Genomic DNA, 26116 nt, shown 5'->3' on the forward strand with positions numbered 1-26116 from the left:
CTCTGTATCAATTTTTTGTTGGCTAAATTACCGGTTCACAAGAGTTGTAAATTCTGTTCTCTTTGCTCAAAAATCAAATGTCGCTTTCTTCCCGGCATGTTACCCAGTCACCTCAGCATTCCAGTCATGTGAGTCCTTCAAATATATTTCAGTAAAAACAGTTATGTCGAATGTCTTCCTGCTAAGGACCATTTCCAATTTCTCTCAGTTATTATTAAGTCTTCTTACAGTGTACGCACAGTTAACATTTTTGTTCATTATATATTCTTTATATTTGCTCATCTCAGAGTACCTAATTCATGAATTTAAGATCTAAGTATCTATACTGGTATGGCTCCCTTGACCACTTTTTCTTCAGCTGCAAGTTAAATACCTTCAGAGCATGGGTAAGTTCAAGAAACCCAGAAAAGTGACTTTTCCCTTACCACCAAGAAAGAAATTGCATCTACTGCAAGGCCTCTCCCACTCTGAGAGATGGTCTGATGCTACATCAAACATGTCATGCTACCCATCAGGCCAGTGACTCACTTCCTGCACCTTCCATCTTCTTTATTATTGCTTTTGGAGTTAGGAGAAGTCCTTGGGGAGGTCCTGCCCTGTTTCTGTCTCCAACCCCCTTTGGAAATCCTGGAAGCCTCTAAAAGTATGACATCTACAGGTACATCATTCCTGTCGGTGCTCACTAGGACCGGTCTAGAGGCTTTGTCTATTCATCTAAATGTCAGTGAGTAATGGACTGAAAAAGAAAGACTGAAAAATGTTGATCTAGGCATAGTACTTTTAGTACTGCATGTACATACCTAATTTTTATATTCTGTAAATGGGAAGTGGAAGAATACTGCAATGCTCCAATTCAATCCCAGCTATGGCTGTTGGGGTTTAACTGCTAGCACCCCAAGCTCTGCTGCCCCTCTCTTCCCACCCTCCCAAGGACTTTCCCACCCACCTCAGCTAACTTGCTAGCACAGTTAGGATTTTACCTTCATTATGAGCTTATACAGCATTCTCAGTCCCAAACACTGCCAGCCCCCCCCCCCCCCCCCAGTTATAAGCGTATATACACAACTGCATAATCCTAACCCTACACTCTCTCTGGACATCTTGACTGCTACATCTTTATATCAGGGTATCAGAACAAACCTCAACTTAAAATTAATCTCCCAATCGAAAGGCTTTAAGAGAGCCAAATTAAATTAAAAGAACATCATATTTTGAATTACCAGCCCACCAGTATCACTGTGTCACCGCCCATGTTTTCCTACATAGGGAATATAACACAATCCCATCAGTCCCGGTGTTACCAACCAACATGAATTTCCTCTTCCAGTAAACCTTATCACTTCCTATAAACGTAACAAAAATTGAACACAATTTTGAGCCTCTGTTTCAGTAGAGCTAGCAAGAATTACCGCTTCCAGTTCATGTTGGCTGATGCGTATACAATGACGACTGTTGTTCCAGGGTGCTTGTGCAAGCTCTAGTAATCCTCCATCACAATGGTTTGGTCAAGACTGCACATACAGAGGTTTTAGTGGTTTATATCTTCGAAGGAAGGTTCATATACTGTCTTCTGATGAAGTGAAAGTCCAGTAAGTTCTAGCCCATGTCGAAGACCCACAGTGTTTAAATGAAAGGAGAATGGTGGAAGAATAAAAGAAAAAACCCCAGCAAAATAGTTACCTGATGTGTTCAAAGGAATATGATACAGAAGTAGGCACCAGACTACACTCTGGATTGCAATTTTTTTTTAATAAAGGAATGCAAAGACTAAGAAATAAGCAGGTTTTTAATTACAAATTTTTTAATTACTTTTGAATTTCAAAAAATTCAGCAAGTTCCATCAGTACTTACAACGCCAAATTCTCCTTTTGGGGATAATACCATCAGGTAATTTATTAAAGGTTAAAGGGTCCTTGCACATTACTATTCCCTTCACAAGGTGTATTCAGCACAGGATATGGAAAATTGGGAAAACATTTTGCACAGTTTAATTCTGTGAATTAAACTGTCTCCTGACTTAATCTTTTGTGCCCCAACCATGCCAAATACGCCCCATATCTAGGGACATCCAAGGAACACCAGACGAAGGGAAGGAACCTGGGAGAACACAAAATCACACTGATCCAGTATAATGCCTAAAAAGGCAGTAAACATGGGAAGGGCTTATTCACAGCTAGGCAACGAGGAATGAATACAATCCATTTAGAGGACAGATTTCTTTGTCTCTATCATAGAATTTTATACAGCGTACTGTGCGCTGGGACAACACCTTCTTAGGACAATTTGTTCAGTCCATCTTTCCATATTTAAAAAACGTCCTTTCTTGTTTTGAACAGAGTGATGGTACCAAATGGAAGAAGGACCCTTGAGATTTCCCAGTTTGTGCTGCCAGCATCCCATTATTTCAATCTAACGTTATCAAAAGGCTTGAGTTGCAAGTTTTGGTTTTATGGGTGCTTCACATGGTTAGTGGCAAAGGGGAAAAGAAATGGCTCCCAGTATAAAAGGAAGATGAATACTAAGAAAGGGGGGACCTACTGCTTCTTGACTTGGACTGTGTGGGAAGTATTCCGCTCTCTCTCTTTTTCAGAGAGCGCCCTAAGAGGTCAGAACCAGACGAAGTATCGATTTGCCACTGAGGTCCTCCAATTTTTCCATTCCTGTGAGGCATCCAGCCCCTCCTCTACTGAGGAGAAGCCCAAAGTCCAAGTGCATTTCTCAGCAGATAGCTCTGACCTTCCCCAAAAGGAAGTCTGAAGATATGCATTGTGACTCAGATGCTTGATGGAGTCCTTCACCCTCCAAATCTGAAGCCAGACATTAATACAATTCCAGTGAGTTGAGAAGAAAAGGATATAAAGGAGAAAAATGGTAAGTAAATTGACTAAAAGGCCACTATAGGGAGAGCAAGCTGGTGACGTTGCTACATTCAGTGTCTGCTTTTGACTGCAATATACATGTGTTTGCCTAGCAAATATCCAACCCAGGCTAGCACGTTTGCTGGCATATGAGAAAACAGCTCTGCTGCCTGTAACTAGAAGCCCAAAACATCAATACTTCCCTCTAAACAAGTGCTGAGTGGGAAGACAGTAATTGGAAAATATTTTTCATACAAGTTTCCCTTGCCTACCACCATCTGGTGATGAAATCTTGAAGTGCTGAAACTAAGAAAACCTCACTGACCATTGACTATCGACTATTACATATGACTATGACTATTACAACACAGTTGTAATAGCTGGGCTCTCATTAAGTTACTAATGTAATTCATTCAACAGTCACGAAGACAAAGCAGAAGAAATGAACAGAAAAACCTTGCTGCGTTGCTGGAGCTCTCACAGTTCTCTCATGCAGCCAACAAGTTTTCATTTGTGGCTCCACAAAGTGCACACCACTGCTGCTAGCAGGTGAACAGAAGCATTACTGAGTGAATGAGGAAATTACTGAGGAAAGGGAACTTAAGAGACCATAAAATAAAGCTGTCTTGTCCCAAGTGCTGCAGGGATCAGAGCCTAAGAGATCAGCAAAATTATTAAAAGAAAGGCAGCGGCCATAAGAAAAACACTCCCATAGTTGGAATGACAGCTCCTAACCTACTGAATCACAAAATGTTTTATTAATTCTAACATCAATTTCATCAGTCCAGCCCACAGGGACAAAACTTGAAAGGTGCTCACAAAAACATCCCATCTACATGGGTCTAGAAAGAACTTGGAAGAACCTACGTATGCATCTCCTACAGGCACAAACCCTCCCCCCCCACACCCTAATCATATAAATAGATATGCCAAAATGACACGAGCTTATGAGGACTCAAAGGGCTGCACATTTTTTTACAGAAAACATGAACAAAGGCAAATAATAGTAGAAATCCCAAACTAAATTAAACAGATGCCAAGACAGACTTCTGGGGAAAAAAGGCTGAAATCTTCATACTTCTACACATAAGCATACCTCCAACTAATATAGAGAGAAGCTTTCCGTATGAGTTGAAACCCTTTTAATCAATATTGTAATGATGATGGTCAATGACCAAATCATCGCTATACACACCACTTGTCTGATTGGGTAAAGCAGATCCTACACACCACAGCAGAAGACAACTTGTACCAGTGCAGATTAAACCCCGTGTTTTCAAAAGGACTGTATGTGCTGACACAAAAAAGTTATCAGAAAAGGAGTTCCCAGACAAAATGCAAGTTATTTCTGAAAGACAATTCTTTTTGTATTAATATCAGCTGCATATCATTATCGATTCCTTGCAAAACCATTTTTGTTTATACAATCATTTTTGTATGAACCATTTAAACATTTACAATTTAATGAATGATAATTTCTTAGATTCATTTTCTCTGTGATTTTGAAATCTGTCAAAAAAAAGTATTGCTAGGTCTGATCTCACAAGTTTTATAAGTGTTCAAAAATCCACATCATGTTAAAGTAAGTTGTACAGCCTGGGACACAGACACATAGCTAGATCTATGTGAATCTAAACAGCTTTTCCCAGAGCATCGCCTTTAAATATTGTTGCCTTACTTCTTTAAGAAATATGGGAAAATCCCCGTTTTACTCCCCAGGCTTAAGCATGATTAGAAACTCATCAAGTGCCATGAGCATCTAAAATCGTCACAACATTTAATGTATAGTACTGACAAGCATGTGCAATCTGTATGCATCTAGATTGTTGTTTGTGCAAAAGACCCACTCTGTCTTCATGTGCAAATCCACACTGTCTTCAGTAAGGGTTTTGTGGCAGTCACTTAGGGCAGAATCTGTCCTATATTTACCTCCTTGGTTTTTAAGGAACAAGAATTATTAACTACTCTCTGTTAAAAAGGCCCAACTGCAGAATGTTTTAGTAGAAAAATAAACATTTTAAGTTATTGGCAGATAACGTTAGTGCAATTATTTTGACTGCCTTACTTCCACACAGTAGATTAAAAAAATATATTGTCACTTGTGAAAAGAACCTAAGTCACTTCAGAAGCAGTTATGTAGCTGCCAAATAAAGAGAAAAGAGGAGCAGATTATGTGGCATGATATAACCACAGCACTTACTTTATGTAGCTCTCAATGCTTAGTGCCTTTTAATGCTCCAGAAAACAAAATCCAAGGCTTGTAAACTAATGACAGTTCTTTCCATACAAAAATATATCACTTATGTGATTTTCAGAAGGCTGACTAAGTGCTGACTAGAAAGAGAACATTTTCATATTCAGCTATATCCTAGATGACATCTGGATCAACTTCTTTCTCTGAAGAACCATTTTTGGTAGTCCGAGTTGGTACATGGTCGTAATAATGGCGCTGGGTTACCATTGTAAGCGTTTGATTCAGCTTGCACACACTTCTGGGTGTGTAGATGAAACAAAGTACCGTCCTACAAAAGACAGAAATAATTTTTGCTTTTCAGGTCTTAAAAGTTACAGGCATTTCACTGTGTTCTAATAATAACAGAAGATATTTGTAACAAATAAATACAGAATCACAGAATCATTAAGGTTGCAAAAGACCTCTAGGATAATCAAGTCCAACCATCAACCCAACACACTACCATGTCTCCTAAACCATGCCCTGAAGTGCTGCGTCTACACATCTTCTAAATACCTCCAGGGATAGTGACTCCACCACCTCTCTGGGCAGCCTGTTCCAATGCCTGACCACCCTTTCCGTGAAGAAATTTTTCCTAATATCCAATCTAAACCTCCCCTGACACAACTTGAGGCCGCTTCCTCTTGCCCTATTGCTTGTTATTTGAGAGACAAGACCAACCCCCACCTCGCTACAACCTCCTTTCAGGTAGTTTTAGAGAGCGATAAGGTCTCCCCTCAGTGTCCTCTTCTCCAGACTAAACCACCCCAGCTCCCTCAACCTCTCCTCGTAAGACTTGGTCTCCAGACCTTTCACCAGCTTCATTGCCCTTCTTTGGACACGCTCCAGCAACTCAATGTCACCCTTGTAGTGAGGGGCCCAAAACCGAACACAATCTCATGGGGCCATGCAGTGAAGCCAAATGCCTAACTTGAGGAACTCTGAAACTTTATCAAAAGACGCTGCTTTTAAACTTATATTAACATTGCTTTAGAGTGATTCATGCCTGTAAAGGTTGTGCTAACTTCACTTTCGTTGCCTGTTGTCACTGCACCAGAATACGGGCAGAGAAAACCAAAGCTAAATACAGGCATTACTAAAATTCATCCAAATTCACCAACTTATTGTACATCTTGCAAGTAAAATGTAAATGTTTTTAGTCAACTGTAGATGTTGGATATATTTTTAGCAAAAAAAATTTCCCCTTTCTTCACAGGATATATTTTTAGTGGAGAAGGCAAAATAATCTAAGCATGCTCCTTGCCTGCAGATGTGTGTGAAGCTAGCTTTGCTTTGCTGGAGGGCAGCACAGCTGCCTCGGCCCTCACAATGAGGTTCCCCAGAGAACATATTTTGAGACCTCAGGCCCTCCTATTACGGGAGTCTCCAGGAACATTTTATCTCCAGTTCACGTCACTTGCTCTAATCCAGGAGCGCTGTCAACTAGGATAGCGAGCGCAAAAAGGTGGCGTGTCCAATTGCAGAGAAGTGCCCGGCTCCAAGACCCTTCCCTCCCAGGTGACGTTCTGACACGTAACCATTTCCAAAGCCTCTGATGGCCTCAAAAGAAAAACGCCAACACCTTGTTTCTGAGCACACGCCTGACTTCTCTGAAATTCTGCTCTTCCATCGTCAGGAATGTCACACTAATTGCGCCTCGAGCTGCAGCCCCTGATGCCCAATGGTGTGCGCTTGCTCACAGGCTTGCTGACAGACATAGCTGCTGAATGAACTTCCTGTTTCCGTTGTGATAATTCAAATTTTTAAGTGGATTAATCAATATCTGCCTCACTCAGTTTTGACTCAGTGACCGTAAGAACTTAATTCTTGCCAGGCTGCTGGGAAGGCTGTTCAAATCTTTGATTATGCTACATCCATAAGGACAGCTTTTCCAGTGTCTGACACTTCTCCACACAAAGCAAGAGAAATGCGGTACTGACACCTCACCCATCACTTGCCTTGAAAGGTAGGGACTGGTGATTTTGATTTAATGCCACAGAAGAGGAATCGGAGCAGAGCAGTACGTTCAAATCACGCACAGACACAAACTCTACCACCTATCACTGGTGGTAGTATCTAAGCATCAAATTTTGCAACCATGGAGCCTGTAGAGTTTGGATGCATTATGCAGATACATTATGTAAATATACCATTTTGATATATTATGTGACCTTTTCCCTTAACCAAATAATAACACTCCAAAACCTGACCAAGGCCATAATTTTTCATCTAATTTATTTTCTCTTTCAGGCACCCAGGAACTCCTTCAGAGATTAAAAACTACTAAACACAAGGTTTTGTAAGATCACACGTTATGTTTATTAATATACTTCACACTTCTCAGTATCTCTCCCCTCTGGGAGTAGACACTAAGCGTGAAGAAGAAAGGTACAGATTTGCTGAGTCCCCACAGCCAGTAAAGTGTGTCCTGTGTAGGGGTAGGAGTAGGGCACAAGTTACTTTTTGATCATAAAATTATTTAGGTTGGAAAAGACCTCTAGGATCAAGTCCAACCATAAAACTAATACTGACAAGTCAACCACTAAACCCTGCCCCTAAGTACCATGTCTACGTGTCTTTTACGTACCTCCAGGGATAGTGACTCCACCACCTCTCTGGGCAGCCTGTTCCAATGCCTGACCACCCTTTCCGTGAAGAAATTTTTCCTAATATCCAATCTAAACCTCTCCTGGCACAACTTGAGGCCATTTCCTCTTGTCCTATTGCTTGTTACTTAAGCTCTAGGGAGTGATAAGGTCTCCCCCCTCAGCCTCCTCTTCTCCAGGCTAAACAACTCTAGCTCCCTCAGCCGCTCCTCACAACACTTGGTCTCCAGACCTTTCACCAGCTTCATTGCCCATCTCTGGACACGCTCCAGCACCTCGATGTCCTTCTTGTAGTGAGGGGCCCAAAACTACACACAGTACTCGAGGTGTGGCCTCACCAGTGCCGAGTACAGGGGCACGATCACCTCCCTGCTCCTGCTGGCCACACTGTTCCTGATACAAGCCAGGACGCTGTTGGCCTTCTTGCCCACCTGGGCACACTGCTGGCTCATGTTCAGCTGGCTGTCAAACAGCACCCCCAGGTCCTTCTCTCCAGGCAGCTGCTTATGGTGCATCAAATTACACAACTGCACATTACATTGCAGAAAAGCTCAGGGAGCACTTCTGGTGTTCACGGGGAGGGTCAAGAGAGATGGTTTGTAGAGGAGAAGCAGCAGCTGCTTGAAAGCACAGGAGAGTGTAAAATAGTCGTGGTATATGAAGTGTCAGGGATACATGGTGGTATAAATATCAGGAAAAAGAAAGAAGGCAATGAAAGGAGAGCAAAAGTAGGCCAGCCATGAGACTAGCTGGGGAAGGGTTATGGAAGCACCTCAGTTCTCAGGAGAGGACAGTAGGGGTGGGATGTGAGAGAGAACTGAGCACACAGAGAAAGCTCTAGATGTGGACAGGGAGAAGAGAGAGCTCTGCCAACCTTCCCAACTCCTCTGAGGTTAAGAAAGGTGCTTTCCTTCCTCTCATCTTCCTATTCTTATGACTGGCATACTCTTCACCTGCATGCTGCTACTACCCTGTTCCACATTCAGACATTAAAATCCAATATAGCTTTTTTCTCCCAGAATTTACACTGATGTTGTGGCCTGCATGACGTGGGCAGAAAGAAAAAAAAAAAAAAAAAGAAAAAAAAAGAAAAAACCCAACCAAACAACAATTGCCCTCCCACCCAGTCCCTCTCCCAAAAAAACCAACAATTCTCCTCCAACTGCCCAAAAAACAAACCCAAAACCAAGCAGGTATACTTACCTCCCTGAAAACAAACTTCTGGTTTTCAGGAACGCTGTGGATGCTTTCTTGACACAAGTACATTGTCAAGTAGTCAGTCCCTGAATCCACTGCCACACAGACTTCTGGCTGTCGGGTGTTGTAACGTATTTCATTATGGGATGTGTACTCGAAAAACTACAAACCGAAGAGAAGAAACAAAGGACAATAGCTATTTCATACGTACACAAGAAAGGAGGATAAGGAGGATATACTAAGACACTATAATTAAGTTCACATATCAAAGTTGCTATTGTGGAGAGAAATTCTGCCAGAAATATTCAAGGAGCCTTAACTGCTGCCATTTCCTTACTATTTTATAGACAAATCAATCTCACCACAGCCCTGCTTTACTCTGGTAGCACTTAAAATGTATGAAATGCTGAATAAATTCCCTGGAAAACAGACATTCCAGCATTAAAGAACTTACAGAATTTGACTGTAATATTCTACTTTCACATTCTAGAGCACCCTTAAAAATAGCATGGAAACTAGTTTATAGCCTGACATTATGCCTTCTTAATTCGGTTGTCACAAAACAATGTTACTTTTAATTAAGGAGTTGCTCACTGCATAGTTCAAATGCAGTTTGGTCAAGGTTCATTTCCAGTTACAAGGTACTCGGGATGCATGGTGATGAACATTTTATTATATAACGTTTTAAGGTATTATTTGGAGCAAATCAGCTACAGCTGCTTTTAAACATGGACAGAATATTAAAGGCAATTTACTGGCTTTGCTTGTTGTACAATATTATACAGAGGTGTTCTGAACATGCTCTAAAACATCTTGGCTTTTGTAGCAATTATGGCTGAAGACTTCCTTAAAATTTTTATATTTATCATGGACACATGCCAAATTTTGGATTTCATTAAAGAGCGGCAGAGTTTGAGAGTTGTTTGCATTTAGCACGCTTGTAAATAATTTAGATGACTATAGTGCACGGATGTGTGTTTAGATCTGATTTAGATTATACTCAGTAGGGTACAGGGGAGTTTAATACACATCAGAAAAAATGCCTGTTACCAATAGTATAGCTGCATTAGTGGAAAGCAATAAAAGGATGAGGGAGAGAAGGAATCCTCCTTTGTTTTGTTTCACCCCAGCGGAGGAGACTGTAAGGCTTTGTGAAGGGGTCTGTACCTATTCAGAAATATTGTATATGCTTGAACTTACCACAAAACCATCCTTAGCAACCACCAAGGCTAATTAACCTTGAAAGAAAAACTGGAAATGGAGTTTTAATGCAAAAAGGACCATGTGATTACAAAGTCTGCAGTTATCCATTTCCAGGTGTAAGAGCTCGGTTCTAAACTATGGTAGTAGTTTCATGAAATCTCCTCTGCCCCTTCCTTTATTGCAACCAGGCATTTCTCTGCCAAGGTGGCTGTCGCAGCCGTACACAGCACAGCGTCGTCCACTGCGTCAGCACGTGAAGCTCTGTGGCTTTTCTTTCGGCAGTGATGCAAGTGACCCCCCCAAGAACTAACCTGTTTGCCATCATTCATTTGTGGTAAGCCGCAAAGGGAAGTCAGTGTTTTGTGAAAACAACTTCAGGTTTGAAGTCTACCTGCTGACATAACACCCAGGAGACACTGGTTTCCCCTTGAAACCTATTGCTAGGAACTGTTTCTATGCTGTAGGCTGCATTTGCTTTATGCCAGAAATGTCTCATCATCAACAAAAGTCAGATGTAATAATATTGGCCCAATTTTTTTCAATTATTATTATTTTTTACCCCAATAGGAAGGGGCTGTTCCCTGGCCTTCAGGCTTAGTTCCCAGGTTCAGTATCTGATTGGCACATGGAAAGCCTGCTACTCTGGGCACCACAGTGAGCTGGAAGGACACTCATTTTAAGCCTATGGCTCGTGAATTAAGAAAAAGCTTCACTCCTGCTCATTTCTGTCTGGATGGACACTTTTTTTACAGCTGCCGCTTTTACAAGGCCACATTTAGAGCCTTGCTCATTAGTGGATTTATAAGATATAACAACTCTTTTTAGCAGTTTGTATTCAATATCTATGAAAGCCTGCAAGCTGCTGATTGTACCAGGTGCATCAAGATAGAGGGAGCAGCCACTAGGTCAAGAGCGCTTCTTACTACTGACATCTTTCCTGAACGGTCTCTCAAGGACGTGCCTCAGATTTGGAGGAGAAGAGCAAGTAAAATGGTTAATTTCTGGATAATGTTAAGGATTGGGGTTATAGTATTAGCAACCAAGCACTCCTGCCTCCTTGCCCAATGAACATTATACAGTTCTTTCTACTGTTTCAAATAGAATAAACACTTCAGGCTTCAGGCTTTTTCAAGCTCCAGTAATACATGAGGTAAATCTCTTCCTCCTCAAATGGTGAAGTGTTTTTTATTGCTCTTTCCTTGCCCAGTGGGTTCTGTGGGCAGAAAGGAAGCATTTTCAAACTCATCCATGGCCCAGTACCTACTTCATTTCTTTCCTTCAGAGAACCAGTAGATTCCCTTAAGTGCTACTGGGAAATTTGATGAGGCCTTTTACCCAGTGCCTACCACTTCTGGGCAATCTATGGGATATGCCTCAGCTGCGTCAGTGCTCTGTGGTACAAGGGGTGGAAGCAGATTTTGGCTACCTCACTTTCTTACGGCTTACACAACAGCAATTCAAAAGGACTAAAGGGAACCCTCTCACTTACTCCATGAATTCCATGAAAAATAGAAACAAATTACCAGGGACATCAGTTTTCTGAGAGTGGTTCTACTTACTAAGACATAAAATGGGAGCAGGTGCTGGACTATGTAAATAATCAAGAGCACAGAGCTCTCTCCTCTCCGCACAGTGCACACAGATATTCAGAGATAACTTTAAGTGGAGAATTGCTTCCAGTGAAAAGAGCTTTTGCAGTTGTCCCCTACGTAAACAGCCACCTGCCACTAGCATATCATGCCAGAGGATGGGTTTACTGGAGTGTAAGGCACATATGGCTGACCAAGTTAACCTTCATTAATGTTAAATCCTATCAAGATGTTTTTTGAGAATAACCTTACTGAGCTGCACTCTGGAGAATAAACTTCATTCCTTTATACCATGAGACAGTGTGAACATGCAGCAGCGAGTATTATTTGAGGAAGAAAGTGATGAATGGTGGAACAAACTCTGCAACTGGAGGAAGGGATGAGAAGGAAGAAGGGATGAGAAGGAGGCTAGAGGATTAAAAAATGGGAGCTAGCCAGGAAAGAAGGGGGGCATGTGAAAAGGAACAAAATGTGACCTAGTGTGGGTAGTAACTAGTGAGAGGAACAAGTGAGGGGAGAGACAGAGCAAGGGCATTAGAGACTGGGAGCCAGTCAGCATGGAAAAAGAAAGTGTTAAATAGCACGGAGTGAAGAAACTGGAGCCACCTGCAACATGCGGTACAGGGGACTGGAGTAAAGCTTTGTAATGAGGGTTTGCTGTTAAACCTGTATATAGGCAATGAGTGAAGTGATGCAAGCAGACTGGAGGAGAGCAGGCAGAAGAGCTCGGTATTAGCATGGCAGATTCCCTTCCAAGGACAAAACAGAAGTTAAGGGCTGCCTGTTGTCAGCAAACATCTGTGAAAACTCTGTGGTGAAGTGCCTTGCTCTCCTTAGCACTGATACAGCTAGAGGATGACCAACCTTGTCACCATCAGTTCCATCAGCTGATAGTGGTGGATGTACACATGGAAGATTTGACTCTTTCGGTCCTGCTACTGTCACCTGCCCATTGAGCTAAGGAATTCACACCACCAGGAGCAGCATGTAACCTTTTAAGAATGACTGTCGAAAGAGCAGGGGGATTGGAAGGAAATGGAGAGAAATATCCTGCCGGTAGGTTTCACAGCTATTTGTGAGCCAGAAAAAGGAGGTGCAAGTTCAGCAATCCTGACTTCCATTTCCCATCTCACTTGTGCTTCTAGGTCTTGTCTTATTTTAGCCTCCCTCAGTTCCCCCAGCCACAGCTCTTCTTACTGTCCACTCCTCTTGCAACTACTACCTGTCACCCCTACTCATGCCCCCTTTTGCCAACTGGTATCTCTGCTCCTATGTTCAGTCCCCTTGCCTCTTTCCACTAAAGGAGTCTTAAGTGATTCTGCTTGTTTCACACTCCTTCCCTGTAGCTCGTAGCTACTCCTTCCTCTGTCACACATGCCACGCTCCTCATCTGTTGCCCCACCTCTATCCCAAACTTCTTCTGACCTCTGCCACCTTGGACCCCTTTCCCTGGCTCCTGTCTGCCCTCCCATGCCTTTTCCCCATTTCATTAATATTGTTTTGCCCATTTCCTGTGTTTGGCCTTCCCTCCTCAGGCTCTGCAATTCTCTTGTGTCATCTCAGGTTTTCTTTTATCAGTTTATATTGCAGTCAGGTAGTTTCTTAATTTCTCCTTCCTCCTGCTCCCCGGATGCCAGCAGAGGGAGCACTAATTGCACAGCTCGGAGAGCATCGCTGCTGTCAGTCCGGTGCCCGCTATCGCAGGTATGCGGATGCATCACACCATCAGCAGAGACGTAGGAGCATTAATATCTGGTGATGCAATATCTTTGCAGTAAATTCAGTTAATCTTTTAGTGCTAGCTAAACAAAGAATAACTTTAAAAATGTCATCTCAAAAGAACATTTATCCTATGAATTATACTTGTCTTTTGCTTTTACCTTTTACCCTATGTCTCACCTCAAGACATCAAAATTAAAAGCATCCAGTGTAAGAATCAAAATTAGATGTAAGATCACCTCACTGTGGAAACATATTCTCGAAGCCATACTGCAATGCTTTATACCATACTTTCTACATTAATCCACAGCATTGGTCAAAATGAAAATAAAACATGAATCTTACCTGATTATGTCCCATGCCATGACATGGGTACAGTATGATCCTGTGTCCAGTTACTTGGTGTTCATTTGTAGGGTTATAATCAAAACAGAAGTTTGCCATTCCTCTATTCTTCAGCTAATCAAAACAAAAGAATATTTTGAAGTATTAATCTAAAGTGAGGAATATATGCTGTAGTCACTTTACACCCATCCTGCTGGGCTGTGAGGTTTACATCCCAGAGCTAGTTCAGACTAATTGGAATAGATCAAATGGATCCAATGGCAACATCTCTCTCAGACTAATGTGAATAAAACTTTTGGGACAGTCTTGACTTTGGGCATTGAAGCAGCCAGACGCGATGGCTTCCCCTAGGAATGACACAGTGTTCCAATGTATTTGCAAATGAAGTAGGTAGGGACTACGGAAAGCTGTGTTGAAACCCAACAAGCCAGCACTCCCACAGAACAAGAGAGTCTGCCATGTCTCTAACTTCCTCCCCAGGATCCACTTGTTCAATTTTCTTATGAAAACACGACTACATACTTTCCTCAGTTTGTCAAATGGGAGATGTTAGAAGGATTTGTTCTCGAAAGGACTCCAGTACCCTCTTGAGGTTGAACAAGCAGTCAGATTTTAAGACCAGAAATCATGAAACTGGGTAAGATTCATCTTTGGAAAGAAACACTAGAAATTACTTCAGAAGTTCTTTACTAGCATTGTTGATCTCCGATACAATAGTTGCATAACTTTTAGATTAATTTTTAAAACACTAAATTACATTATTTCAGAATAATCAGGCTAATTAACAAGGATTTGCATTCAAGTATTCAGGATGCAAAAGTAACTGAAAAGAAGTTAAACGATGCCATAACAATTACTAACTCCTAGTATTAGCCACTTAACCAAATTTAAAATTGCACAGAGCAAAACAGGTTCTGTAAACATAGGCTCAAGCTGAACGCCCCCATTACTGAGCATATTATATTGCAGACAAAAAGAATAAGCAGAATAACTCTCAGAAGAGTTATTTCAGCAAGGTGTAATTTCACCAGCTCTTCCCTAGTCGTGATAATTGTATCCCCAGTTCTTAACGTGGAGAATGAACGGACAAAGGGATTGCAGAAGGCTAAAACCAACCAAACAAGACAAACCCCACAGGACCCAAACCCACATAGAGCAAACCGCGCAAGTTGGAAAATTAAATATTTTGATTTCCCACCTTCTACTTTTATTGCTACCCGATGTCTTCTTTCCACTGCTTTGTGCCCACTCCCACTGAAAGACAGCCAAGCTCTCGGTTCTCTGCATAACTGGGCTGCCTGCCCAAGCCAACAGCAATACGCTGGGGGACTAGGGAGGACCACCGAGCCGCCACAGCTTGGGGCCTCGTGCAGGGCTGCTGGGGCTGTGAGGCTCTCCTGTTGGAGCCAAATGTACAAATGTAGGACTGAAGCCCTACCCTTACAGGCTTCACCTCTTAACTCCTCTCTGAACGTGCTTCCACTATGCACTTGGTGCAATTTTTCAGTAAAGGATAAACTAACATCTAAGTTTGGTGTATGATAAAATTCATCCTTAGATTTAGTGTCCAAGTTTACCAGAAGCAAAAGAAATCCCCATGGCACCCTTTCAACAGAAAATGTTGCTTGGTTTGATGGGAACATGCTAGACCACTGCACCCCTCTCCAAGCTGTCAAAAGACGACATTTTGTTTAGCTTCATAACACTAGGCAAGAATTACACTTACAAAAACAGGAAAGTATCTTTTATGGACAATTTTTAACACCACCACCGAACTACATAAACCAAACAATAAGCTTCTCATGTTTCTACATTCTATATCAAGAAATGTCAACTTAAAGTCATAACCACTCAAAAATGGAAACTGTATCTCTAAAAACATAAATTGGTTTCAGTTGTTGTCAGTGGCTGTCCTCGGGATCAAAGGGTCGCTCATTACTATGTTTAACAACGTATGACTTTGCCTGACTGTCTACTGGCTCTGAGGGAAGATAAACGTAGCAAAGCACTTTTCCGTGGTGCCCTTCCAGACAACCCAATGCCTTCGCTACTGCTCCGAGCGTGCACTCTTCGCTGTCAGCCCCCAGCATGTGCGTGAGCACATGCTCCTTTTTGCGGCCTGGAATTTTAAATAACCTATTTTAAGAAGCCGTGCACCACCAGAAGTACTGTAACTCTCCTACACACGTTATGCAATGCCCAAATACAGACAACAAAACAAAAGTTGTGTAAAAGATTACTAACATAAGCTTCATTTCAGATGGTTTAAAACTGAGCCTGTACTCCCAGGATGCTACCACATATGTTCTCTCATTTTTCTGTCATGCACAAATGCTTGTGATACGTGCAGACGTATTCCTAAACATACATGGTCCATATTTCAGTCTGGTTCTTTAGCTTCTTTTATTGGTAGATGTTCTTTTATACCCATGCTTCATAAGGAAACCTAATAGGCATTCAAGACCTAATTTGTGGGGAAAGCCATACTAAGCTGTTAAATGACCTGATCTGAAATTACAAAGATATGAAAATAATAAAATTTGAAAATCTGATCACAGCACCATTTATATAAAAAACAAAAACCCACCCTCTGTTCCAAGGCAGAAAAAACTGAGAGAATTTGTGAAAGTAATATTTTTCTCTTGTCAAATGAGAATACGCAGTTTAAGTTCCTTTTGTGTACAACAGCTCTATCAAAACAACAATCATCCATTCATTTCTGAAGCTGTCTTTGTTCCCATATCCACCATAAAAAAGTCATGCAATAAGAACAAAATTTTCTCCATGACTTACCTTAATTCTTTTGCAGAACGCTGCATTAGAGAAACAGAAGCAAGAAAAATGTTGATCACCTTGCCATTAAAATGCATAATTCAGTTCTAAAAAGTTCTGCCTGTGCAGGATTACTGGCTGCATCTTTCTACGACTTTTGCCTCCTACTGAAGCGTTGCCCATGTACTCTAACGTGCCACTGAGTTACCATTCTGCTTAGAGGCTGAGACATGTACTAAACAGCAACTACTGAGATACTCACATCAGACCTTTAGCCCTTACTTCTTGAATAAATTTTAATCTGTTGTTTTCTAACATCTGGACACTCGCATAAAACAACACAATACAGACAGCATTCTGTAAACAATTTGCCTTTTTTTGTAAGATAAAATCCATTTCACATAACTGTAAGCAAAGCATCAACAACAGATTTTTGACATTAAAACTTCATTACATTAGTTGATAAATACGGCCAGTGGAGCACAGCCAACCTTTCCCTTCATCCACAAAATAGATCAGAATCCTCTTTATTCTGCCACGGTAACGCTAGTGCTGATGCATTAGTGGTATGGGCAGATGATACTGTGGGATGCAGTAAGACATGAATTTGTAGTAAGCCAACAGTGTCATGGTACTGACCAGGCATAAGCTTTTGCCTCAAAGGTAACCTGAGCAGTCACAGGGAATGATTTTACTGAGTGTATGCTATTTTCATATCAATCTTTTTGGAAAAAAAAAAATTGTGAATATCCTCAGATTTCTGTTGACTTCTTAAGTACAATGCCGAAATGGGTATACAATGTTGATGACTAAGATCCTTTGAAGGAATCAGTGATGAGACACTGCTGTTGGAATTCAGTTGCTCACCCCAGCAAATCCAGTTCTCCCTGGGAGGCTCAAGAACATACAGAAGCACATGTCTCAAGTGACGGTGTGTTCACTTGAGACTAATATCAAACACTTTAATTTCTCCGACTTCCTTTTAAAAAACCTGTCTCAAGCTTTCAGGGGCTCTACAGCCAACGGAGTGGTGCCTGTGATGGGCATCAGATCTCCAGGTCTAGTCAGCCATAATCTTGGTTACCAATTCAATCTCAAGTGGCAACTCTACAAATGGTATTATAATGCAGTTTTAGAGGTATACCCTAGAGGAGGCTCTTTTGGAGCCTGATCCTTCTGAGAACTTGTAACACCATACAGGCAATAGTCTTTTTGATTACATAACTTAAGCCACCCAGCTAAGGTCTCTTCTTCTGTAAGCCTGTCCATATATATCATGTGTTAATCTAGATAATTTACAAAATGTTCTCTTTCATGTCACAGCAAAACAAAATTCTTCATAGTTTTAAAGGTTTAAAATCTTTCTTCCTGATTTTTTTTTAAGGTTATATATGGTCTAAATTAAAAGAAAATTATGACTAAGCGTTTGGAAATTCATTGAAGATGAGATGGTCTTGCAGGAAAATGTGGAAGGAAGCTGCCAATAGAAAACTTCAGGTTTTTGATCTCCCAACTGATTCAGTCAGTCACAGATGCCTTTAAGGACAGGTGGTGAAAAGAACCATCGGCTGGATAGTCACACAGACATCTATCAGCTTAGTTGTTTCACATTCAGTTGGAAAGTCTCACTGCCAAGTGATCAAACTTACAGAAAAGGAGAGATAAAATCCTTATTTTTTGTGTCAACACTGTCTTTTAAAAGCAATCTGTATGCCAAGTTCAAAGCCAAATTCACTGGCTGACCGTAATCTTTATCCTCAGATATGCACCTGGAATGCCAGCAATACTTAGTGTACCTTAGCGGGGGAGGAACCCTGACTCTTCCCTTGCTTTGCAGCCATACATTTCCAGTCACACACAATCACCAATAACATGAAAAGACCACAGAGCTGCCCAGAGCTATCTTCACCTAGCTGCACAGTGCAGCAATGTCACAGTACTATTATTAAACACATAAGACAGCTCAAAGTTCTTCCCAGAGGTGCCCACTCCATCCCTTTCCAGGGCAGCTAAGATTTTTCAAGCAGACCTAGTCTGGGCTATATCTAGGCGGGCAATCTGCACACACCTGGGGTTCACATCTTTTTCAGATTTCGCACCAGCTGAAGCACAAGTACAGTATACGCTTTGGCAGTAAGTGCATGCTCAAGGATGGACAAACCAGGGGCTACGCCAGAAAAAGAGACATCAGTGCTCTACACAAGAGCCTAAAAGAGATTTTCAGCCTCTCCAGCAATGCTGACATCTTATTTTAACCTACTAAGTGCCTGCCAGCTTCACTCTCTCCCGCCCCCCAAATAAATCATTGAAGTTGAAAGGTTTAGTTCATGTCCCACACAAAGTTCCAAAGCTGCATGGAGCCCAAGGACAAGTAAGAAGGTATTTCCCACATTTCTAGGCCTCAAGACAGTTTACAGGAATGTAATCATACCTCAGGCAAAAATATTCAAAATTCAGTAAGTTTATATAAAGCTTTAGGGAGCTAACTTTTTAGACAATGAAGTTTAGTATAGATATTTTTATCTACATATCAAGAGAAAAAATTTAGCACAAGTGTCTACTTGTCAGTGCATGGCACTGAATGCTACTCAATAATTCTTGCGTTTACTTCAGTAACATATGGCTGACCTACGGGTAATCTTAGAAAGATTTTCAACATCATTGTTGATGTTGAAATGTTGATGATGAACATTGTTGATGTTGATTTTTTCAAGGGAGGGGGAAATCCCCATGTTCCTTTGCAATCTCTTTGAACAATTAAGTAACCTCACACTAAGCCAAACTGTTAGCAAAACCGACACTTTTAAACACAGTATTTTTTTGAACCAGAAAAGCACTACACAGCTAAGGCAGCAGTAAAGAACACGATCAATGATTCATTGAAGTTAGCAGATGGGACTCAATATCCACAAATCAGTTGAATCAGTAGGTGTCATTTTTGCACTGTCACTTTCTTAGAGTATAACTGTACTGTAATCACATTTTAAATTCCTCCTGCCAAAAAAAAAAATATGGTGTATTCTCATTATGCTCACAACTAGATGACAGCATTTAAGAATTGTTTTTAGAGAAATATATTGAGCACACCTAAATTACGCCGTAGATACCTCAAGCAGCTCTGAACGAGAATTATTTCTAGGTATTGTCAACACCTTTCTTGAGGATGACACGTGCAGTTAAATCATGAAAGAAACTGCACAAATCTATTCCCCTCCCTAGGAGGCTGAAGCACTATCGCTGCCACCAGTCTAGGCTTTCTTTTTGAGGGTGAAAGATGGAGGTGTAGGGGAGGATAAGGTTACTGAAACGCTCCTGGAAGGTGTCTTACAATATCTTATTGCTTCAACTTTCTCTGACCTTGTCAGTTAGCAATCCAGCACAAAACAACAAAAAATGAACCAATGTTGTACCGGGGTCTGTTCAAGGAACCGGGTAACGGTGGATACTACCTTTCATGCCAGTGATCACACAGAGATACCAACTCAAGTGCAATCTCCAAGACAAATGGAGGAGGGTGGCTACTCTCTCAGAGGCTCCTAAGGGCTTTGCTGCCAACTGATGCGCTCCCTGTGGGAGCTCCTACAGCTCTCTGTGGGAAATACAGCTCCTTATGGGAAATCACAGCTTTTCCACATTAGCATCTTTTTTGTTCAACAGGTAACAAAGCTATTAGGGAAGACTGCAGGGAGACTTGGTTCCTGTATGTTTTGTACACCCACGGTGATCAGGCTCTTTCCTCTGCTAAAGGAGATCCAGCAGAGACTGAGTAACTGAAGCGCAGATGGCAGCAAGACAAGACTGTTGTGAAACGGGCGGGATGCGATGCAGCAGTGTGGGAATGCAGCTTAGCTTCATCTGCAGTGGTCAAGTTACCAGCAAAAGTACTTCTAAGTCAATGTGGCATTGTTAATCAGGAAGGTGTTTTATACATCTCTGCCTGGCAGAAAGGTGCAGCCTTGTCTTCCTAATAAGACACATAGCAGATATCTGCTGATTTTTCAGAGGAAGCAGGTATTTGCTGCATCATCTCTGCCTTCATCCCTTCCAAATGAAATTACAGTAATGTGATATACATGGAGCTATAGCTTATATTTATTTGTAAGCTGCAAATAGCATAGAAAGTTGTTGACTCTTAAAAAAGGAGAAGAGGATTCTGATATTGAACTGATGAAAATTGCTTGTGAACCTGTGCTGGTCTAAACTCACCTCCAGATTAAAAATGAACATGTTGGTTTTGACATACAGAATCCTGTATGATCTGGGAGCACACAGCACCAGCTCTCTTTCCCATCACCAGAGCATCATCGTAGTTTTCACCAGCTAAAATGTGCAAATACATGTTTCAAAGCACACTCTATTTTCAAGTTGACAACTAAAAACTGAAACACTTGAGTGCTCTCTTTTTTTTGCTATGCAACATTTCAAGAAATAAAAAAGTCATCCTTTGCTGCCTTTAGCACTCCCAAGATACCACTTGGAAGGTGCAATTCATGGCAACATTACCTGTTCTCCTACCCCCTGACAGAACTCCTTCATAAGCAGCATCCCCTAGAGTAAAGATTCTGACAGAAACCACATTTTAAAGCCTACCAATTCTAACTGATTTCTACCAAAATCCCCAACAGATTTTGGCATAAAAATACCTTCATACTGAGTTAGTAGAACTCCAAGAACTGCAGGGAGGACCCTTGCCACGTACCATTCCAAAGAAACCCGGTCTGTCTTCGGGTACGTGAAGCTCTGGGTACACGTTCTCCAAGAACCATTTGAAGTCCTTACATTTCAGCTTCTCTCTAAGAAGTCTCCTTTCTGTCACATCTCCATAAGGTTCCTGAAAGGGAAGGGGGGAAAAAAAAAAGAAGATAAAAAGATTAAAAAAAAAAAAACCAACCAGAACAGATGCTCTCTTTTAAATTATTTGTATACATTATTAGGAACCGTATGCTAAAGTGATGAGTAGGACTTTTAGTCAGGAAAAATACCCATATTTGGGTGCTGCATTTGATTTCATTATCCTTACATTTGTTAAATGTTGACAAAAAAAGAAATGGAACAGTGCATGTAAAACTGTAAAATATTCTAGAAGACAGTTCATCTAAGAAAAGTCCCCAAATCCGCACGTAAGAAAGTCCTTGAATACAGATTTTGCTGGGAACTGAGAAGGCGTATTGGAAAATAAAACTTCCTTTAGCTGGATAATTGAAAATCTCAAAAGCAGTGAATGAATCTTGAGAATTTTAAGTTATTCCACCATCCATTTACAAATTACCTGTAGAGACAGTTTTACATTTAACTGATGAAATCTGTAAAATCTGCTAATGTTTCCTTTGAAGCTCATAGTTTTGGGGAGTGGCGAGTATGAAATCTTAAGCCTCCAGAGAAAAGCTTTCATTGCAGACTTTTCCCTGTCTATAGATCAGAGCAGAGTTCGCATCTTTTCATGTCTGTCTTCAAAAATCTATCTTTATATTGACTAGGGATTTCAGACAGTCAGGCATGAGACACTGTTTGCAGCCCCCAGATTTTTACAGGTCACTTGACACACTCTTTCATCAAACCACAAATATGTTTGCATTTCTCAAAGCTGTGGAAATATCACTGAAAACACAAAGCAGATGTAAAACAGAGGCAGAGATGCCTGCTGGAATAAACAAACAGCACGACAGCTCTGAGGTCTGAACATTAATCTTGAAGTAAAACTTTATGGAACCAAATTTTGCAGCCATAGCATCAATCATTTTTTCATTATGCTATGGAACTGAATATTTGGGTTAGATGAAGTAAAAGGGTCTGAACTCAACCGTTGCAACAAGTGGTACACAGAGTATTACGGAAAACAGAGTGCATTGGTGGTAGCTTTGATATGTGCAAAAACCAGACGAGTCTCAGCTTACACCCACTGTGTTACAATAAGCCAATGTGCAAAACTTCCAATACTAACACACAAATATCGTTTAAAGTTAAAGTTCTTTCATCGCAGATATCAGCTGCCCAGAACTTTACAAGAAAAACTGTCAGTGTTTATTGACGTTTTCTCTTTGCGTATGACAAGCAGAATCAGCCTGGCATTGCCTGGGAGCTCCAGTCTTCAGATACACAAACCCCATATTCCCCTCAAAGTCAGACTTTAATAATAAAACCTAAATGGCTTTTATGATGTTAAAGTAAAACAATTATTACAAATGCATAGACTACAATAATCTCATTACCCAGTTTAATCCAAAGAAACACGAGATGGAAGCTAACCAAATTCAGCTTCCCCAGTGTCCTCCAGCATATCTTTTAAAAGCGTAATGGTTTCAAGAGCATTTTCTCCCACTGCGTGTCTATTGGGGTGGGTCACCCAAACGCGTGGGGAGCTCCCTGTCCCCCCGCCTATTCCCTAAGCTCTGGTCTGACGTAGCCAGAGGTGGGTGCCCAGCAGCCCACCGCAGGGCAGGTTTCCCCATGCACAAAAGCAGAAAAAGGGCACTTAGAACACTTTCTGTGCAAAGAGAAGTAAGTGCCTGGGGGGATTAAGCACCTCCAGAAACAAGCAACAGCAGAGAGTGATTTCTTTCAGGCCTGAATTTTGGACTTTGTGCCAGAGGTTTGTATAAGTAATTTCTAGACATTGTGAGGATATTTCAGTGTTATTGTCTTCCAGCCTACAGGCCCCTTCGTGATAAATATATCCAGGCTATGAATTTGCACAGTGCTTTACTGCTCTGACCTACTCAATTTTCACAGTATTTATCTCCTGAAAAATTCTGCAAGTAAATGATCTTGTATTTTCTTTCTCACAAAATAAAAATATTAGCTTTTTTTAAAAAATAAAAAACAAACCAGAACTTCAAACATTTTATTAGGAACATTTTCATCTCAGTTTCCAGAACTGATTTTGATTATTTTAATCTTTGCAATATGGATTTTGTTGTTGCTGTTTTGTTTGGTTTGGTTTATTTTTGTAGGTTTGGGGGTTTTTTTGTATCAAATGTTATGCAGCAGTAAATCAAACAGAAAAATCAATTTTGTCTTACATCAGTCCAAAATTTTACAATTATCACAGGACAGGTAATTTTGCTAAAGATTATTACCGTGCCATTCACTTAAAGCTCTACTGTCCATTGAACCTTGTTGATTAGCATTTGTTAATTGGGTGCCTCTTCTTTATTGATGGAATCCTGTGTCGGCTGTTTCACAGAAGCATACATTTCAGGCTGAACAGCTCCCCTTTACTCAGGTCACCTTGCTTAACTTTATTCTTTCATTTATTCATTCATTCATTTAATATTAACACAAACGTGGCCACCTTCTAGTCTTAAGGAATTTCTGATTTTTTCCAAGGAATTACAAATTAACTATATATACACTTATTCTATGTTTGCGAAAAAGCTTCAGAAGAAATAAGAAATAAACATAAAAAAATAATTCATGTTAAATATTAGCTAAACTAATAGTTATTTCACTGGAAACAAATTCTACTGAAATTCCAAGAATAATGGTCTCCAACTTACCAGGCGAGCGTGTGGGTTTCGGTGGTAATAAAGTTCTTTATAGTCATCCATCCACACTTCAGCTGCACGCACGCTGTTTGCCAAAGCTTTGGACCGTGAGTAGGGAGCTTGTTTGGGGAAAACATGACCTACATGCGAGCACGGGTGGATCTCAAGACTTCCTCCACACTGCCATATCTGAACAAAGAATTGACATTGCGCATCATTAATTTGACTCTTTGCAAGCAGAAGGATACAGTAACAATAAGCTTTTGTAAGGATAATACCTTCTCAAGAATATCATAGCATGCTATAAGCAATATATACAATAATTTTGTGTCTCATTTGATGAATAAGCCAGATAAAATGACATTCTTGTGAACTCAGAGCAAAACACTGTGAGTAACAAGGAGATAACCCCATCTCTGGTTTTATCTGGCATGCAATTATCCCTTTCTTAGCTTCACTTTCTCTGAAGGCATGATAAGAAATGGTCCACAATATTTCTGCAGGTCTAACTGTGGTCTGTAATTTGAGTTATACAAGTTATATTTGGAAAAAAAAAAAAAAAAAAAGAAAGAGGAAATAAAAAAAGAGGCATGCTTGTTGCCCAACTTAACCATGCAAATAGCTGTCTCGGAAAGAAACCGATGACTGATAATTGATTTCTTACCAGAAATCTTTGCCCATATTCTACTGGAAAGCTGACTTGACAAAACAGGTAAGCTTGTGACACTGTCAACAGGTTGTGTTACCATTTCCATATTCACTATTTCAGAAGAGAGGCATGGGTGCCTGGTCATAAAAACATAACTAACCTTTTCCATTATAAAGCTGGGAAAGGAAGCCTAGACCCAAGGCATGAAAAGAAACTGCAAAGTAATTCTGTAACTAACTCACAGTGGTCTAGCCAAAATTAGTGAAACCACCTCCCCCTATCTAAAGCAATATTCCTACTTGCTGTCAAGGGAAGTACTTGAACCTGAATGTGGAATTGGCAGAACTCACTCTGCCCTTGTCCTCGTCCTCCTGCCTCAGGTTCCCCAGGTCAGGAAACGTATGGCCCTGGAGATAAAGCCCATAAGTGACCACCAAGCAGACACACTAGCCTCAGCACTCCGTGCAAATTTTTGTAATTATACTCTACTCCTTTGAAAACCATGGCCTTTTGGCAGCTCATCCACACAGCCACTTCCCCATTATCTTCTGATCTCAGGTCTGGTATTATGAAAGGAAAGCACAGCTAAGTATTTCCTATTTAATACTGTGCATGACCACGATGTGGCAGGCACCCTGTTTCTGAAGGGTGCCTGAAAAAAGGTTTCTGCAGTTTACTCAGATGGGGGAGTAGGACACGTTGCTGCGCTTGAACAAACTCGGGGCTATCACCAATGGCTCCGACAGACTTCCCGTAGCAGTCTTTTTGAGACCTGGCACTCCAGTGAGCTAATTCTCCTTGAGTATTCAACGACATGTAGGCGGCAGCTCATCTTTCTTTTGTAAATGGAGGACAAGGGAAATCAGCTGAGTTATGTTTAAGGGGTAGAGAGCTTTTCTCCCTGACAACCTTCTTGTATAGCAAATAACACAGCAGCAGTGAAAGCTGTGAGGTAGCAAATGATAACAATGACAACAGATCAGTGATGGGACTTTTCCCATCTCTCTCCCTGGGACTTTTAGGGATCTAGAAAGTCACTACAGATGACGGCTTTCAGCATACACAAGATGGACACGTCTTCAGACTGCTATTTTTTTAAAGTTACTTATGAATTCTCTCAAATTTCTTAATTTAGAAATCAATGAATGTTGTCTCCGTTGATTTGGTTTTGGATAATGATATCAGACATTCACACATGGCACAATACTGTGCTTAACAGCAGAATTGTAAGCACTCTAATATATAAGTTTACTTTTAAAACAAACTGTTTCCTTAAAGGTATAGGTAATTCATTATTCAACTATAGGAAGCACTGGATCATCTTTACCTACTGGATTTAAAATTTTAATTTCTTGCTTTTCATGTGAGGTTTCTTTCTTCTTTTCGGTTGCTTTCTGGGGAATTGGTGTATTTGTCATGTGAACAGAAAGATGATTAAAGGAAATATACAAGAAATCTAGA

At 40.8% G+C, this 26116-nt stretch overlaps 1 protein-coding gene across 2 annotated transcripts in view; it reads right to left on the reverse strand.

Moving 5' to 3' along the window:
• Positions 1–1031: 1031 nt before the first annotated feature.
• Positions 1032–26116, reverse strand: part of GALNT12 (polypeptide N-acetylgalactosaminyltransferase 12) — a 51272-nt gene continuing 26187 nt past the window's right edge. The window contains exons 6-10 of one of the 2 annotated variants that reach the window (XM_064443208.1): positions 24019–24195; positions 21222–21353; positions 13751–13864; positions 8901–9056; positions 1032–1596 (exon numbers count right to left, since the gene is read on the reverse strand). In XM_064443208.1, coding sequence (XP_064299278.1) covers positions 1537–1596; positions 8901–9056; positions 13751–13864; positions 21222–21353; positions 24019–24195 — 639 coding nt within the window. In that variant the 3' untranslated portion in view covers positions 1032–1536. Of the gene's footprint in view, positions 1597–1730; positions 5381–8900; positions 9057–13750; positions 13865–21221; positions 21354–24018; positions 24196–26116 lie in introns of those variants that run through there. The other variant, XM_064443207.1, reaches the window with a different exon arrangement.

Source organism: Phalacrocorax carbo, chromosome 2 (assembly GCF_963921805.1).
Source record: "Phalacrocorax carbo chromosome 2, bPhaCar2.1, whole genome shotgun sequence".
Taxonomy (NCBI): domain Eukaryota; kingdom Metazoa; phylum Chordata; class Aves; order Suliformes; family Phalacrocoracidae; genus Phalacrocorax; species Phalacrocorax carbo.